The 13595-nt window shown below is 56.2% G+C and overlaps 5 protein-coding genes across 5 annotated transcripts in view; 2 read left to right on the top strand and 3 right to left on the bottom strand.

Moving 5' to 3' along the window:
* CHGG_06635 (uncharacterized protein) overlaps window positions 1–1576 on the bottom strand; it is a gene marked incomplete at both ends in the record, with an annotated part of 5786 nt that extends 4210 nt beyond the window's left edge. The window contains one exon of the mRNA XM_001222729.1: window positions 19–1576. Coding sequence (XP_001222730.1) covers window positions 19–1576 — 1558 coding nt within the window. The remainder of the gene's footprint in view (window positions 1–18) is intronic.
* A 1409-nt stretch (window positions 1577–2985) lies between these two features.
* CHGG_06636 (uncharacterized protein) lies at window positions 2986–6410 on the bottom strand (the record flags this gene model as incomplete). Its single annotated transcript, XM_001222730.1, has 2 exons — window positions 2986–6304; window positions 6367–6410. 2 exons carry the CDS (start codon window positions 6408–6410, stop codon window positions 2986–2988), a joined length of 3363 nt encoding a protein of 1120 aa, XP_001222731.1.
* A 1092-nt stretch (window positions 6411–7502) lies between these two features.
* On the top strand, window positions 7503–9082 carry CHGG_06637 (uncharacterized protein; the record flags this gene model as incomplete). Its single annotated transcript, XM_001222731.1, has 5 exons — window positions 7503–7563; window positions 8019–8700; window positions 8759–8824; window positions 8882–8987; window positions 9044–9082. The coding sequence occupies 5 exons, from the start codon at window positions 7503–7505 to the stop codon at window positions 9080–9082; spliced, it is 954 nt and encodes a 317-aa protein (XP_001222732.1).
* A 1144-nt stretch (window positions 9083–10226) lies between these two features.
* On the top strand, window positions 10227–11586 carry CHGG_06638 (uncharacterized protein; the record flags this gene model as incomplete). Its single annotated transcript, XM_001222732.1, has 6 exons — window positions 10227–10284; window positions 10390–10634; window positions 10701–10728; window positions 10815–10948; window positions 11027–11273; window positions 11390–11586. The coding sequence occupies 6 exons, from the start codon at window positions 10227–10229 to the stop codon at window positions 11584–11586; spliced, it is 909 nt and encodes a 302-aa protein (XP_001222733.1).
* Window positions 11587–11765: 179 nt separating this feature from the next.
* On the bottom strand, window positions 11766–13068 carry CHGG_06639 (uncharacterized protein; the record flags this gene model as incomplete). Its single annotated transcript, XM_001222733.1, has 4 exons — window positions 11766–12062; window positions 12119–12530; window positions 12580–12950; window positions 13012–13068. 4 exons carry the CDS (start codon window positions 13066–13068, stop codon window positions 11766–11768), a joined length of 1137 nt encoding a protein of 378 aa, XP_001222734.1.
* Between the last annotated feature and the right edge of the window lie 527 nt (window positions 13069–13595).

The raw sequence follows: 13595 nt of genomic DNA on the forward strand, positions 1-13595 counted from the left end.
CGCGGTTCTCGAACATACCAAGGCGGAAGAATGGTGCATGACTGGAACAGGCGTTTGTGTAGGAACCCATGGTGGAAAAACCCAGTCGGTTTCCTGCCCCGGGGGCGCAAACTGCGAGGGCGGTGGCTGCACCCGGTCCCATCCGATCGCCCAGAGGTGTCCCCGGGGCTGTGGGCAATGATGCTGTCTTTGCTCTGGCTGTAAGACAAGTTGTCCGGGGTGGGGGCGCCGCCTCGTGGCCCGAAGACCGGGTTGCGCCTCTGTTGTCCGGTTTCATCAGACATGATGCTGGCCACTGAGGCGGCGTCCCCCATTTGATACCTTGGGGTTTGGGGCCGTTGTCCGCACCACGGGTTTCTTCCGAGTGACCTCCCCCAAACCGGTTTCTTATGCTAGAAAAAACGCCCGAGTTACGTTTCATCTGTCCATCCTCAAGAGGGCCGTGGTTTGCCATCTCGCTTTGGTGGGACTGGTGGGATTGTAACCTTGACAAGGCGCTGCCGTCGGGTTGCTGGGCCGACGGGCTTTGGTGGTTTGCAGGCATCGCTTGATTCGGCTGGGGTGTAGTCGGGTCGTTGGATTGTTGAGTCTGTTGCTCTTGTGAGGGCTTCTGGCGCTGTACCGGGGAGGTCGTCATGGGGGCGCCGGTCTCCTTGTCGAGGCCGTAAGAAGACTGCTGCTGTTGTTGCGACGACGCATTGCTGGGGGAGTGGCGATGACGACTCGAGGGTTGGAGAGGCTCAGCCAGATGAGACTCTTGAAGATTCCATCCTCCACCTTGTGGATGGAACCTCTGGGACACGTTGCCCGGCATCATATGAGGCGGAACCATCATGGGCCGGCCGCCGCCTTGCCCAAATTGCTGACCTTGGCCAGCTAGCGGCGCCGAGCCGTTCATGGTGAGCTGGGCATTTCCAGGCGCACCAGCAAAAGCCCTCGGGGGTGTCTGAGACGGCCCCTGTCCTTGCATGACGGCATTCTGGAAGGCGGTGTTCTGGAAGGCTTGGTTCTGGCCTGGATTCTGGCCCTGCAACTGCCATGTCTGGCCCTGACGTGCCAGTCCCTGGACCCCTTGAGGGCCCTGCGCGCCTGTGCCCTGAGTTGGTCGGTAAACGTTCTGCACAAACTGGCCGGCCGATTGGGAAGGGGGTGGGGCCTGCCCCATCTGTTGCGCCGCGGCCATGGTAGGTTGGCCTTGGGCTCCTTGGGGTGAGGACGCGGATTGGGGGTGTAGCTGTTGACGCGCAGCGGTTTCCGCGTTGCTGTTCTTGTTGCTGTTGTTATTGTTGTTGTCGGTGGACGAAAACTCCTCAGCGGTCAAGCCAAGAGAAGAACCAAAGGTGGAAGCACGACGGATAGGAGGGAGCCCTACGAACGAAGGGGGACGATGAACACCATCGGGACTGAGTTGTTGCTGTTGGTGTTGTTGGTATTGTTGCTGCTGCTGAAGGTATTGTTGTTGCTGGTGGTACTGTTGCTGCTGCTGCTGGAACTGGGCTTGGGAATGATAACCCTGAGGGTAATTGCCCGGCGGCGGTAGCGGCTTGAAGTTTGGGTTCTGCGCGTATGCGGCCATGGGCACGGATGAACGAACTACGAGAGTCGTACAATCGCCGCCTTGTTGAGGTATAAATGCCGCCTATCCAACTGTAACCATCGACGACGAGCGCGGGGTTCCAAGGTTGCGCCGGCTGCGCGGAGCTGTGCCGAAATAAGTTTTGCGCGATTAGCACTTTTGGGTTGTCGAGGTCGGCGGCAGCACCGAACTTGGCTCCGCTTTACACACGGCGGAAGAGAGGTAATGTGCGAATAGTGTCTAGGTGGCCCCTTCCCGTGGCCGTCCCTCTAAGGCTTCGAATTGCTCGATTGGCCCGGATGCGACAACGCCTCGATTGAGTCAAGCTCACGCTTGCCTCGCAGTTCAACCACTGCCTGCCGGCGTGTGCAAGTCGCCGAGCACCACTACGAAACGAATGTATCGTCGTATCTCTGCCGCGAGTTACCGGCGTATCTGAAGTTGAGGAGGGGGGCGGGTAGGGTGACAAGTGAATGCCCGCCGAAGGCATGCGAATTGGCGACAAGCTCTCTCTCAAGAGAGGACAAAAGAGGGAGACGCGACTCGAGGATTTTCTGGCGACAAACTCAGCCTGGGGATGCGGAGAGGTGAAATGGGCTCGGCCGGGTGAGACACCCCAGCTCGCAACCCCCAGGCACAAGCCAGGGCAGGTGTGATGGGGATGATTGGTCAAGCCAGGGTTCAGCTGCAGCTGCCATTCGCGCTCGTTCCTTGGTTGCTGACGGGCGGATACTGGGCTGAAGCCTGATGGAGAAAATCGAGCGAAGGGACGCGGGCTGGATTAGGGACCACCTTGACCACCTAGACCGTTGAGAGAAACACCAATTGGAGCTATCGCGGTTTGAGTTGTCGGGGAGGATATTCATACATAACTAGGTAGCTCATCACATATTCGTGCACTCATATTCCCACAGCCACTGTTGCCGAGTTGGTTGAACTTCATTGTCTGCAGTAACTAGGTAGCTCTTCCTCCTTCTTGCCCTGGCTTCACTCCGTGTTCCTCGGCGCCTGGGTGAAGAAGCCGAGAGAGCCCTGTTCGTCTTCTTGCGCCATGTTGGTGCTGGGGTGGAGACCAGATCATCCTCAATTTAACCTCCTCTTCTTTTAGCGTGCTGGTGGAGAAATGAGAGGGCCGCGTCCTTGTCCGAACGGGACCCGGCGCAGAAACGTTGCTGTGGTGCGTGCTGCGGGGCGGCAGCCCTGTCAGAGACGTCAGGGGGGTTTTACTTCACGAAATCCGGCTGGCTAGGCAGGTACTGAGCAGGTGAGAGAGGCAGAATCAAAAGACTGCGGAATGAGAAGCACCCAGTGGCAACATCTCAAAGATTCAGCTGGTGCTTGTACATAAGTATGTCGTGTACACTATCTAGGTGTGGTGCTCCCATGCACGCCAACAAAATCCCCCAACATTAATTAAACGCTGTCCCTCCCGTTCCATAAATGCTGTTCCGTTGATCAACCCGAGAACTACCCTTGTCGCCAGTTCCACGGAGCTTATTCCTCCCCTTGCTGAACAGTCCCTTGCCGGCTTTGCCCGCCGCCATGAAGAGCTCCTTGCCCTTCGTGCCCACTTGATTGCTCGAGTGCCCAAGCCCGCTCAAGCCATGTTGAAGGCTGGGGGGTATATGCAAATGCGCCGGCCCCCGTCCGCTCAGGCCAACTCCTTGGCCGCCCTGTTGGGTTTGTGCTGCCACCCCGGGGTGGGTTAGCACCTCGTTGGCATGCTCTGGGTGCTTGGACATCATCGCCTGGACCCATTCGTCCAGCCCAGTGTCCACGGCAGAGAACTGCCACCGCGTCTCGTTATAGTGCTTGATACGATCCGTCGGGAGAGGCAACTCCATGATGTTCCGGAAACCCAGGATGTTCTTCGGTGAAGGAGCACCCTGGGGCTCGGCTTGTCGCGCCTGTTGGCTTCCCGCAAAGACGGGATGTGGCTCCAAAGTCGGGTGCGAGTCCTGGAGGGCAATCTTTTCCTCTGCTAAGGACAGTCGTTTGTCATCGCCCTGCCTATCCGTTGAATCCAAGGAGGACGAGGGTGACTGTACTCGACGATCTAAACCTAGATTCGAGCCAAGCGTAGCGGCAGGGTTGAATTCCGGAGCAGACTCAGCTCGCAGATCCTCTGCTGACTTTTCTCCTTCTGGGGCAAGAGACAACGGCCTCGGTTCAGCCTCCGGTGTACTAACTCCGGAAGCCAAGCGGCCAACATTCTCGACACCGGAACCAAGAGCCTTCTGCTCCACCAAAGATTCCGTCTCTGGAGGTGAGACAGCCGTCGGGTCGGCTTCGGTCGCTGGAGCCACTCCGTGCGGGGAAGCTTCCCAGGAGAATTGTTTTTTGAGCCCACCCTTGCCGAGGGCGCTCTTGGGCTCATTGTTCGAGTCTTCGGCCGGCGCGGCATTGGACGGAGAGGACGGGCTGCTCGGATCAAGTGTGTCCACTGCCGGCCTGGTTGGATTTGCTTCAGGCAACCCGGACGGTAGAGGTGGGAGAACTGCGACGTTTTCCGCGTTGATAGACTTGCCGGCAATGAGCAGGCCCGGTTCTGCCTTATCCTCGGCTGTCGACCAGTAATCCCCATACACATCTCCGAGATAACTACTCTCCCGCATAGGGTCTGCAGCAGCAGCCTGGTAAGCGGTAGTAGACCCTTCCGTAGCGTCTGCAAAACTGCTCGCTGCCTGAGGGGGACTGAGCGACTTGATTATCTCCTCGCTCAATATGTCGCTGTCTTTGACCGGTGAGTGACTTGAAGGGTCTTGTCCCGGCGCCGTTGGGAATGGCGATGACAGAATCGGCTGTGAACTCCCGTTGCTGTCTGGCGTGCCTCGACGAGTATTTAGCGGCGCCGTGGGAGTAATCTCAGTATGCGCTGGGGCTGGACCACTAGCTTTCGTAGCTAAGATGCCAGGGGCAGGTGATGCATTGCGATTCACGCCCTCGGGCGTAGCCTGCCGAGCGCCCATATCCGACTTTGTGATATCCGACTTTGTGATACTCGGAACCGGGCTCGGCGATGGGAGCGGAGGAGAGTCACGCGGCGAAGCTGGATGAGGCGACCCAGAAGCGGAGCGTTCCTTTTCGGTTTTCTTCGTTACACCTGGCTCAACTTCAGATTGTCGGCGACTCGAGGTATCAGACGAAATGAGCTTCGGCTGGGCAATAGTAGCGACCCCGCTGCGAGATTCAACTGCCTTGTCGAGTGTTTCCGTGGAGTGACCGGCTGGGGAAGATGCGGCCACTTCCACGGTCGCTGACGGGGTTTCAGAGACCCAGCCACCTGGCAGCTGCGGCCTGGCTGCCAAGGGAGCTGCTTGTTTTTCGGTGGGTGATGCCGGCTCCCGAGCTAGGTCTGCGGCGGGTATCTGCTGCTCAGAAACGCCGAGGACAGGTTGCGCTGCAGGCTGGTGCGACAGCCCAACGGGCCGATCTTGGTCGGGCTCGTTGGGCGGCGACGGGCCTGCATCAGCTCCTACACCAGCATCAGTTGCCACTGTGCTCGAGGTCACACCCTGTGGAGTAGGAGCCGTGGCCAATTGGCCTGGGGCTTTCGTTACGGCCACGGCAGATTCGTCGCCCTCAGGTATGGATTGGTCCGACGTCGGCAGTTGCATGCTGCCAGAAAGAGGTGAGCGTAGTCCTGAACCAGGGAAGAGACTGGTTGAAAAGAAAAGATCATCGCCAAAACCCGACATGCGACTCAAATTTGGCAACTGGGGGCTCGTTGAATAACGCCGGATATCCTCATGAGAAACAGGCTGGACAGACTTTTGAGCTTCAGCGTCTTGCCCCTGCGCCACGGGAGGCTCTGCGCTGGCCTCGGCACCATAGCTGGCGAGAAACCCGTCGAAACCATACTCGCTTTGCCTTTCCGGAATCGAGGTTAGGCCAGCGCCATAGTTTAGTGTCCTATCGATCCCGTTGTCTTCTGCTTCTGGCAAATCTGCGGATTGTGTCACAACCCCTCCTCCATACATCTGGGCCTCCAATCCCGATGGTTTCCCAGACCGGGTATCAGCGGTGCCCTCTGCTGGTCGGCTAGCCCCGCGCGACTGCTGCTCCCTCTCGCGTTCCTCCGCCATCCGTTGATAAACGTCGGCTGGACGGATGAGTGGGAGTGGTTTGTTGGGCGATGCCAGCCCTGCGCTCGAGGGGGATGCCGACCGGCCCTCTGTCCACGGCTTGGGGCCACCACTTGGTCGTGGGCTAGCACCGGACTTCCGCATCCCGCCAAACCCATCTTCGATACCATCGAGGCCTGTGCTGTTCTCTCGAGACGGAAGCTGCGACGGGAGTTGATGGCCGCCTCGTGATACAGGGGAGCCGCGCCTTGCATCAGGGACCAACTGTGGCGAACTGTGCCCGGCCAGGTTTTGTGATGAGGACCCGATCGGTTCGGTTATCCTCCGCGGAGGGCCCCCGGACGTCGGTGACGGGCCAGATGGCGGGACTGGAAATTGGTGCGTATGTGCTCGCAAAGGCGGTGCCGCGCTCACAGGCTCGAATTGCCTCGACGTCGGAGAGTTCCCCGCGGGAAGGCGAGGCCCCATAGGTTTTGCCGGCAGCGGGGGCTCTGGTTCGGGTGCTGGCTCATCGTCGTCGTACTCGTCGCCCCAATCATCGCCGTCGTAGTTTTGGGGCTTGAAGTTGGCCCATTTTTTCGTCTTTTGGCGACTGACATTCACTTTGTATTGGCTTCCGCTCGGTGTTGATGCACTCGGCGACCTGCTCACAAACAAGATTGTTAGTCCCTCGGGTCCCGCGACCACCTGAGGGGAAACACTGACATGGCCCTGCTAGTGGGGAATACGTTCCCGTATGTACCGTCCATAGCGGCAAGTTTTGTTCGCTAATATCGAGGCTACATTCGCTGCGAATGGTTGTAGAGGCCTCTCCAGCTCTGTCTATGACACTTCCGACTTCCGTCAGGAACAATGGAGAGGAGGCGTCGATGATGCACGACTGCAGCTTGGCTTGGCACGTGGGCGGCAAAACACGCGGGTGTGGTGTGGTTGGTTTGTTGTTAATTCCGGTTGGCCAAAGAAGAAGGCCACAGCACAGAGCTCCCAATGGGTATTCCAAATTCACAAGTCGATCTGTCGGTGTCTGGGACTTGAGACTTAGGATTTCGTTGAAGAAATCTTGCACTAAACCGTAGAAAGGGGCAAAGGAACGGGTTGTCGTCAATCCCGTCTCCACCGAAATTCGAGTTGCAGCTGTCCGTTCGGTGACTTGCTTGCTTGGCTTTTCGGAGACGAACAACCTCCAAAAGCAGGGACCAGGGCTTCAAAGTCATGGCGCAATGCCAAGATGATCAGCGGCCAAAAAAAGATCATTCAGTCACATCGGCACAGCGCGTTAAATTGGTTATTTTGTCCGGGGGCAAGATTTGTTTCATCCTGCCAACATAATCTCAACAAGGCGACGCGCCAGGGAAGTTGGGAACCCAACGACCAGAGACAAAATTCCTGGTTCCGACCATATTTCTATGAGGACGTATGTAAACGTAAATGGCTTGCAGTGAGTTATCGCGAACTCACAGCCAATAACGGACTTTGGATGGAGCATCGGAAACATCAGGGGGCCACCGAATGTACCTAAGGTACCTTACCATGGGGCTCTTACCCTGTTTGGTTCAGCGCAACGGCGGGGACCCATGCCGTTCCTGACGACGATACACAGGAGAGCACGCGCCAACACGGAAACGTCAAATTGACGATGGCTCCATTCTCTCATGGCACAGCCCGGGGCACACTGGTTGGTGCCTGAGAACCTGGTTTGAACCGTAGGGTAAGGTATTCGTATCTTCGTGCCGCCTGCAAGCGCTGGTAAACCCGCTTCAAATCTACCTCCCAAACGAGCATCAATGCCAGCTTTTCAAGCCAATATCTGTTTCTGTAGTTATCAATTCTGTGATAAAGTCATGCCTGCTTTTGGCTTTAAACCCAGGGCTTTTGGGCTTCTCTGGAGACTGTTCTGTGTCTGTGTGCTTGTTTCGTTTCGTTCCTGGACTCCACAGTGACGACGCACAGTTCCCGCGACAGGCATGCACTGTCTTTGCCCCTGTGTCATGGGCGAGATAGGTCCAAGCGCCCCCTGCGCGCCAAACACCACGTTTCCCTCGATCAAGATCAAACAGAAATCGTCAACTTCTAACCCACCATCGCGCTCGACCTCAATTTCTTCGACGAGATTCATTACCTGCTCTGCCTCTGCATCCTCTCATTAAATCCTTGCGCGATTCTTCTTTTTACAACCAACCTGTCCGTCGCACATACCCTAGGCCCGTGAATCGATACCGAGAACCGCCACCCGTACTCGCAACGACCGCGCGGGGACACACAAGCGTCGCGCCACAGGAATAGACGAATCCGCCGCAATGGCCGTTGCGATCAACGACCGTACGGTGGAATTCCGCCATATTGTCACTGCCGCCCAGCGGAAACCAGGACGGGAAAGCCGGGTTCGCAAAGACTCCTAAGCGATGCGCAAAAGAATGCGGCGTCCGGGGGGGCGCCGCCGCGACGATCTGAGTTTGCGCGACATGCGGCAGACATTGGCAGGGGGATTTCGGGGACGATGGGAAAACTCCAAAAGCTCGCACAGCTGGCCAAAAAGAGATCGCTCTTTGACGACAACCCGGTCGAAGTCAACGAGTTGACGTTTATTATCAAGCAAGACCTATCCCGCCTCAACGAAGATATCCGAAACCTCCAGGGCTTATCAAAGCGACTGCATCCGAAACCGGACCAGGAGGGGGAGAATAACAAGAACATTCTGCTGCTGCTGCAAGGCAAACTGGGGGACGTCAGCGCAAACTTCAAGGACGTCTTGGAGATTAGGACAAAGAATATCCAGGCTTCAAGATCGCGTACCGAGGCATTCGTATCAACCATGGGACAGCACGCACACGCATCCTTGCCGCCCTCGGCATCCCCTCTTTACGGCACACCAAGTAGGGGGACCCCGTCCCCCGGCGCAGACCTCATCTCTCTCAACCCGATGGGGGGCGACCAGCAATTGCAATTGCAGATGATGGAAGAGGGGCAAAACACGTACATTCAGCAACGAGGGCAGGCCATCGAGGCGATCGAGTCGACCATTAACGAGCTCGGGTCAATGTAGGCTGGCATAATGCGACGAATTCCGATGATATATATGGCTAATCTTGATATACAGTTTTGGTCAGCTCGCATCAATGGTTAGCGAACAATCCGAGATGATCCAGCGCATCGATGCCAACACGTATGTTCCCTTTGCCTTGGGCGAAACTATCCGGTACACTTGCTAACCCCGCAACAGAGAAGATGTCGTGGACAACGTCGAGGGGGCGCAAAAAGAGCTGCTCAAGTACTGGTCTAGCGTTTCGGGCAACCGATGGCTCATAGCCAAGATGTTTGGTGTTCTAGTATGTTTCTGTTGCATTGCATCTTCCCATCGAGCTACGCTAACTTTGAACGCCAGATGGTATTCTTCCTGCTCTGGGTGTTGATCGCCGGGTAGATGGGCAGCGCGGCCCCTTTCTTTTTTGTACAACAACTTTTCCCCTTACTACTCGCGGCGGCGTCAGCATAGACTATCGCATGGTAGACATTCGTAATAGGGATTTAGCGCATCGGTTGAGGTTTTTTTTTTTTTTTTTTTTTTTTTTTTTGCTTCATGTTCTTGGGGCCGGAGGTATCCGTGTTTTTTGGTATCTGCATAGATGGCAGTGTCGAGGAATGCTGGGAATCAGACGAATCTGTCCGTCCGCCGTATCTCATATCTACTATGTGAAAGGTTTCCATCCTGGAGATATATGGCTGCGGAGTTGTCAAAGGGGCATCTTGGTGTAAATCTTTGTGTATGGTAATTACGTGACGACAACAAATATGACGAGAGTGTGTTTCCCGAACGGAATCAATTTTCCACCTATCACACAGCATTGAGGCTCGAGCTTGCCAGAGATCACCTCAAAACCACCCTCGCCACCCCACTCTCCCCGCCTTCATTCACCCCACCCCGCGGGGAGACATTGAGTGAGGGGCAATTCACAGAAGACAGCCTCTGGAAGTTTGACGGCGCAGCTAGCGCTCTAACACCCAATTCTTCGAATAGAGAGATGGGAGAGACGATCAGTTTGGGGAAAATTGCTTGTACTCTGCCAACCTGCCAATCTGCCATTGAACGCCTTTCCTCACCATGGACGACGGCGACTATGGCTTGTCCTTCTTTTTCTTGCCTGTTTATCTTACGCAATGCAATGCCTGCACTCAAATACACACTTCACCGCGGCATATGATGCACCGAACCTCGTCCCGCTCCGCCGCTCAGAGCTGTGATAACTCGCACATTTAGCCGGGGCCCATGGCAAAGATACCCACCTGAAACCGGGCCCAACTCCCTCCCAGGCGCTTCTGCCAGAGCTTCCACCTATCTTCTCTTCCAGATTCAAGTCTTGGTCTGTTTCTCCGGCATCAAGAGATTTGTTGATTTGTAACCTGCTTTCTACCTACTCAAACTACACCGAGAGTCCGCCATCGCCAAGCTGTCGTCTCTCCTCGGACTCCCACTTAAACCACGACTTACACGCCTCTTACCGAGTAGCAGACAGCTTGTTTTATCCACCACTATTGCCTTCAACAAGTCCCCACGCACAACCGTCACAATGGCAACCAAGACCTTCAAGCTCAACACCGGCCAGGACATTCCCGCTCTGGGCCTCGGTAAGAAATTCCTCTGTCCCAAGCACAAAGCACATGGCCCTTCTCTATAACGGTCTCAACTGACCCCCCTCCCCGTCTTCCAGGGAACATGGCAATCCGGGCCAGGCGAGGTACAGACCGCGGTAGCGCACGCGCTCAAGTCGGGATACCGGTTGATCGACGGTGCGTACTGCTACGGCAACGAGGAAGAAGTCGGCAAGGGGCTGGCCGAGGCCTTCGCGTCGGGCATCAAGCGCGAGGACGTTTTTGTTGTCTCCAAGGTCTGGGCTACGTATACGACGCGCTGTGAGCTCGGCCTACAGAAGAGTTTAGAGAAGTTGGGGTTGGATTATGTGGATTTGTTTTTGGTGGTATGTGCGTTTAGCGGCCGTGGTGTTTGAGGGAAAGGGGGGAAGGGTGGCTGACGAGATCGGTAGCATTGGCCTTTGTTGATGAACCCTGAGGGTGAGTACTCATATGTCCCCTTTTTCAATGCCCTTTGGGGGTTTGGCACATTGGTGGAAGGGCAGTAGCTAACCCAACCTCCCCAGGTAACGACGACCGCTTCCCGAAGCTCCCCAACGGCGAGCGCGATATCATCCACTCCCACAACCACGTCGACACATGGAAGCAGATGGAGAAGCTGGTCGCAACGGGCAAAACCAAGGCCATCGGCGTATCTAACGTTTGTCGCCCCCTCTCCGTCATACACAATCACACGCACAAAGAACACCCAGCGTTAACCTTCATTCCCCCTCTCTAGTACAGCAAACGATACCTCGAAGAGCTCCTCCCGCATGCAACCATCATCCCCGCCGTCAACCAGATCGAGAACCACCCGGCTCTGCCGCAGCAGGAGATTGTCGACCTCTGCAACGAGAAGGGCATCCACATCATGGCGTACAGCCCGCTCGGTAGCACGGGCAGCCCGATGTTCACGGCCGAACCGGTCGTCACCATCGCCGAGAAGCACGGCGTCAAGCCAGCGGCTGTGTTGTTGAGTTATCACCGTGCGTTTTCTTTTTCTCTTCTCGCCCTCTCCTTTCTTCTCCTTTTTCTCCCTCGGATGAAAAAGGGGGCTGTACGATGTACGGTGTTAACAACAGATGTTTGTTACCATTCGCAGTTGCGCGCGGCAGCACCGTTCTAGCCAAGTCGGTCACGCCAGCGAGGATCGAGGAGAACAGGAAGCTGATCGACCTGGATGCGGACGATGTCAAGCTGCTGAAGGCGTACTCGGACAAGCTGACCCAGGAGGGTAAGCTGCAGCGGTTCGTGTACCCGCCGTTTGGCGTGCAGTTTGGGTTCCCGGATAAGCTCTAGGCAGGACGGTTCGGTTGGGGTTGTAGTAAACGGCATAAGGGGTTGGGGGGGGGGAGGGGGTTATAGATAGGCCTGGAAATAGAAACTCGACGTGTCCCAAGCTGGTTCGTGGTGGTCCTTACTCGGGTTGATTTTCTTGTATTTTATGACTGCTCCTGAGGGCATATGCCGTTTATCGCTTACATGTCCACCATCACCTTCAACACCAGGTTTCCCTCGTCATCCTTCACCCTCGCAGCCATCTCGAAAGCCTTTGGAATGTTCTCCAACCCCGTAAACCGCTGCGTAATAAGTTTCGTAAAGTCCGGCAGCTTGGGGTTCTTGCTAGCCAACAACTCGATGACCCGCGGGTAGGTGTTGGCGTACCGAAAGACACCCACGAGGTCGACTTCACGGAGGGCGGCGGCCGAGATGGGCAGTGTCTGGATGGGGTTGCCCATGCCGATGAGCATGATGCGGCCACCGGGGGCTGTAGCCTAGAATGGTCGGATTAGATTTGGATTCTTGATGAGTTTGTTGTCGTAATACTTACATAGATGGAAGCTTGCAGGCATGCTTCCACGCCAGTACACTCAAACGTCGCTGACACCTCACCAAAGGGCTCGCCGTGATGATGGGTGGTTGACTTGGCAATCTCGGCGACCTGCTTCGCAAACTCTAGCTTAGCCTCGATGGTGTCGGGGCGTTTCATGGGCACGACGACGGCGGCATCGGCAAATCCGTTGTCCACGGCGAACTTGACGCGGTCCTCCTGAATGTCAGCAATGACCACCTTGGCGTCGCTGACGGCCTTGCTGAGGGCAGCACACAAGAGGCCGACTGTCCCGGCGCCAAACACGAGGACTGTCGAACCGGGGGCGAGTCGTGCCCTATCACAAGCGTGCAAGGCCACGGCTAGGGGTTCCACGAGGGCGCCGAGTTCTAGGGAGACCTCTGATGGCAGCCTGTTGCGTGTCAGCACAGGAACACAGCGTCAGAAGTCAGGAGACATACTTGTGGCACCACGATGCTGGGTGTGTGATTTGCTCCTGAAGTGTGCCCTGGGCGTGGGGATACGCCTTTGCGGAGCTTCTGAACTTCATCTCTCTGCAGATGTTGTACCGGTTCCCCTGGCAGAGCTCGCAGTTACCACAGGGTTGGCCGACCTCGAGAGCAACGTGGTCCCCAACCCGGAGCGATTTAACAGCCGAGCCAACGGCCGTGACCACGCCGGAAGACTCATGGCCCAGTGTAAGGGGCTCCCGCACTAGGATGTCGCCGTTGCGGAAGTGGCCAAAGTAGTGCAGGTCTGACCCGCAGAGACCTGTCGCCTTGACGGCTACTTGAACGTCATCAGCACTAAGCGTAGGCAACTCCCGCCTTTCCTAGCAAGCGTGTATTAGCTTGGGTTCTAGATGTGAGTCGGGTGATCTTGTAGCGACATACAAGGCGCAAGTCCCGAGCGCCATGGAGGACAGAAGCGTTGACTTGAGTGGTAGCCATGACTCCTCCAGCCAGTGTATTCGAGGCGAGGAATAGGGGAGTGACGGTAAGTCAGCAAGCAGGAGTATTCGGAGAAAAAAGACAGATGGGATGAAGAGTGCGAGTGAATGATTTGAGATGGTGACTAAACGACGCCGGAGAGGGACCGGTTATAGTGTGTACTGTGTACTGTGAGGTATGGATGTACGCAATACCAAGTTGATGGGAGCTGCTAGGCAGTCCTGAATTACCTTGTTTTGAATACCTAACATACCTAACACCACTTACTTACACAGTCGCACGCCGACCTCCCACTTCCGGCCGATACCGTTCCGGGAAATCGCTCTTCCAAGCTGAAAGGTAGAACTGGGGCAAACTCCACTGGTCACAGGGCACTCGATTTCTCCCATCGTGCCTTGTCCTGGAGAGCAGGCTTGCCCCGTCGGTATCCCCACCCCGACGCCGGCGTTGATTCCGGCAGTCAGTGAAACGGGGTAATTACGATATCTGTAATAGTAATGTATCATTTTTACAAACAGGGGTTCCTT

Source organism: Chaetomium globosum, genomic scaffold, assembly GCF_000143365.1.
Source record: "Chaetomium globosum CBS 148.51 scaffold_3 genomic scaffold, whole genome shotgun sequence".
Taxonomy (NCBI): domain Eukaryota; kingdom Fungi; phylum Ascomycota; class Sordariomycetes; order Sordariales; family Chaetomiaceae; genus Chaetomium; species Chaetomium globosum.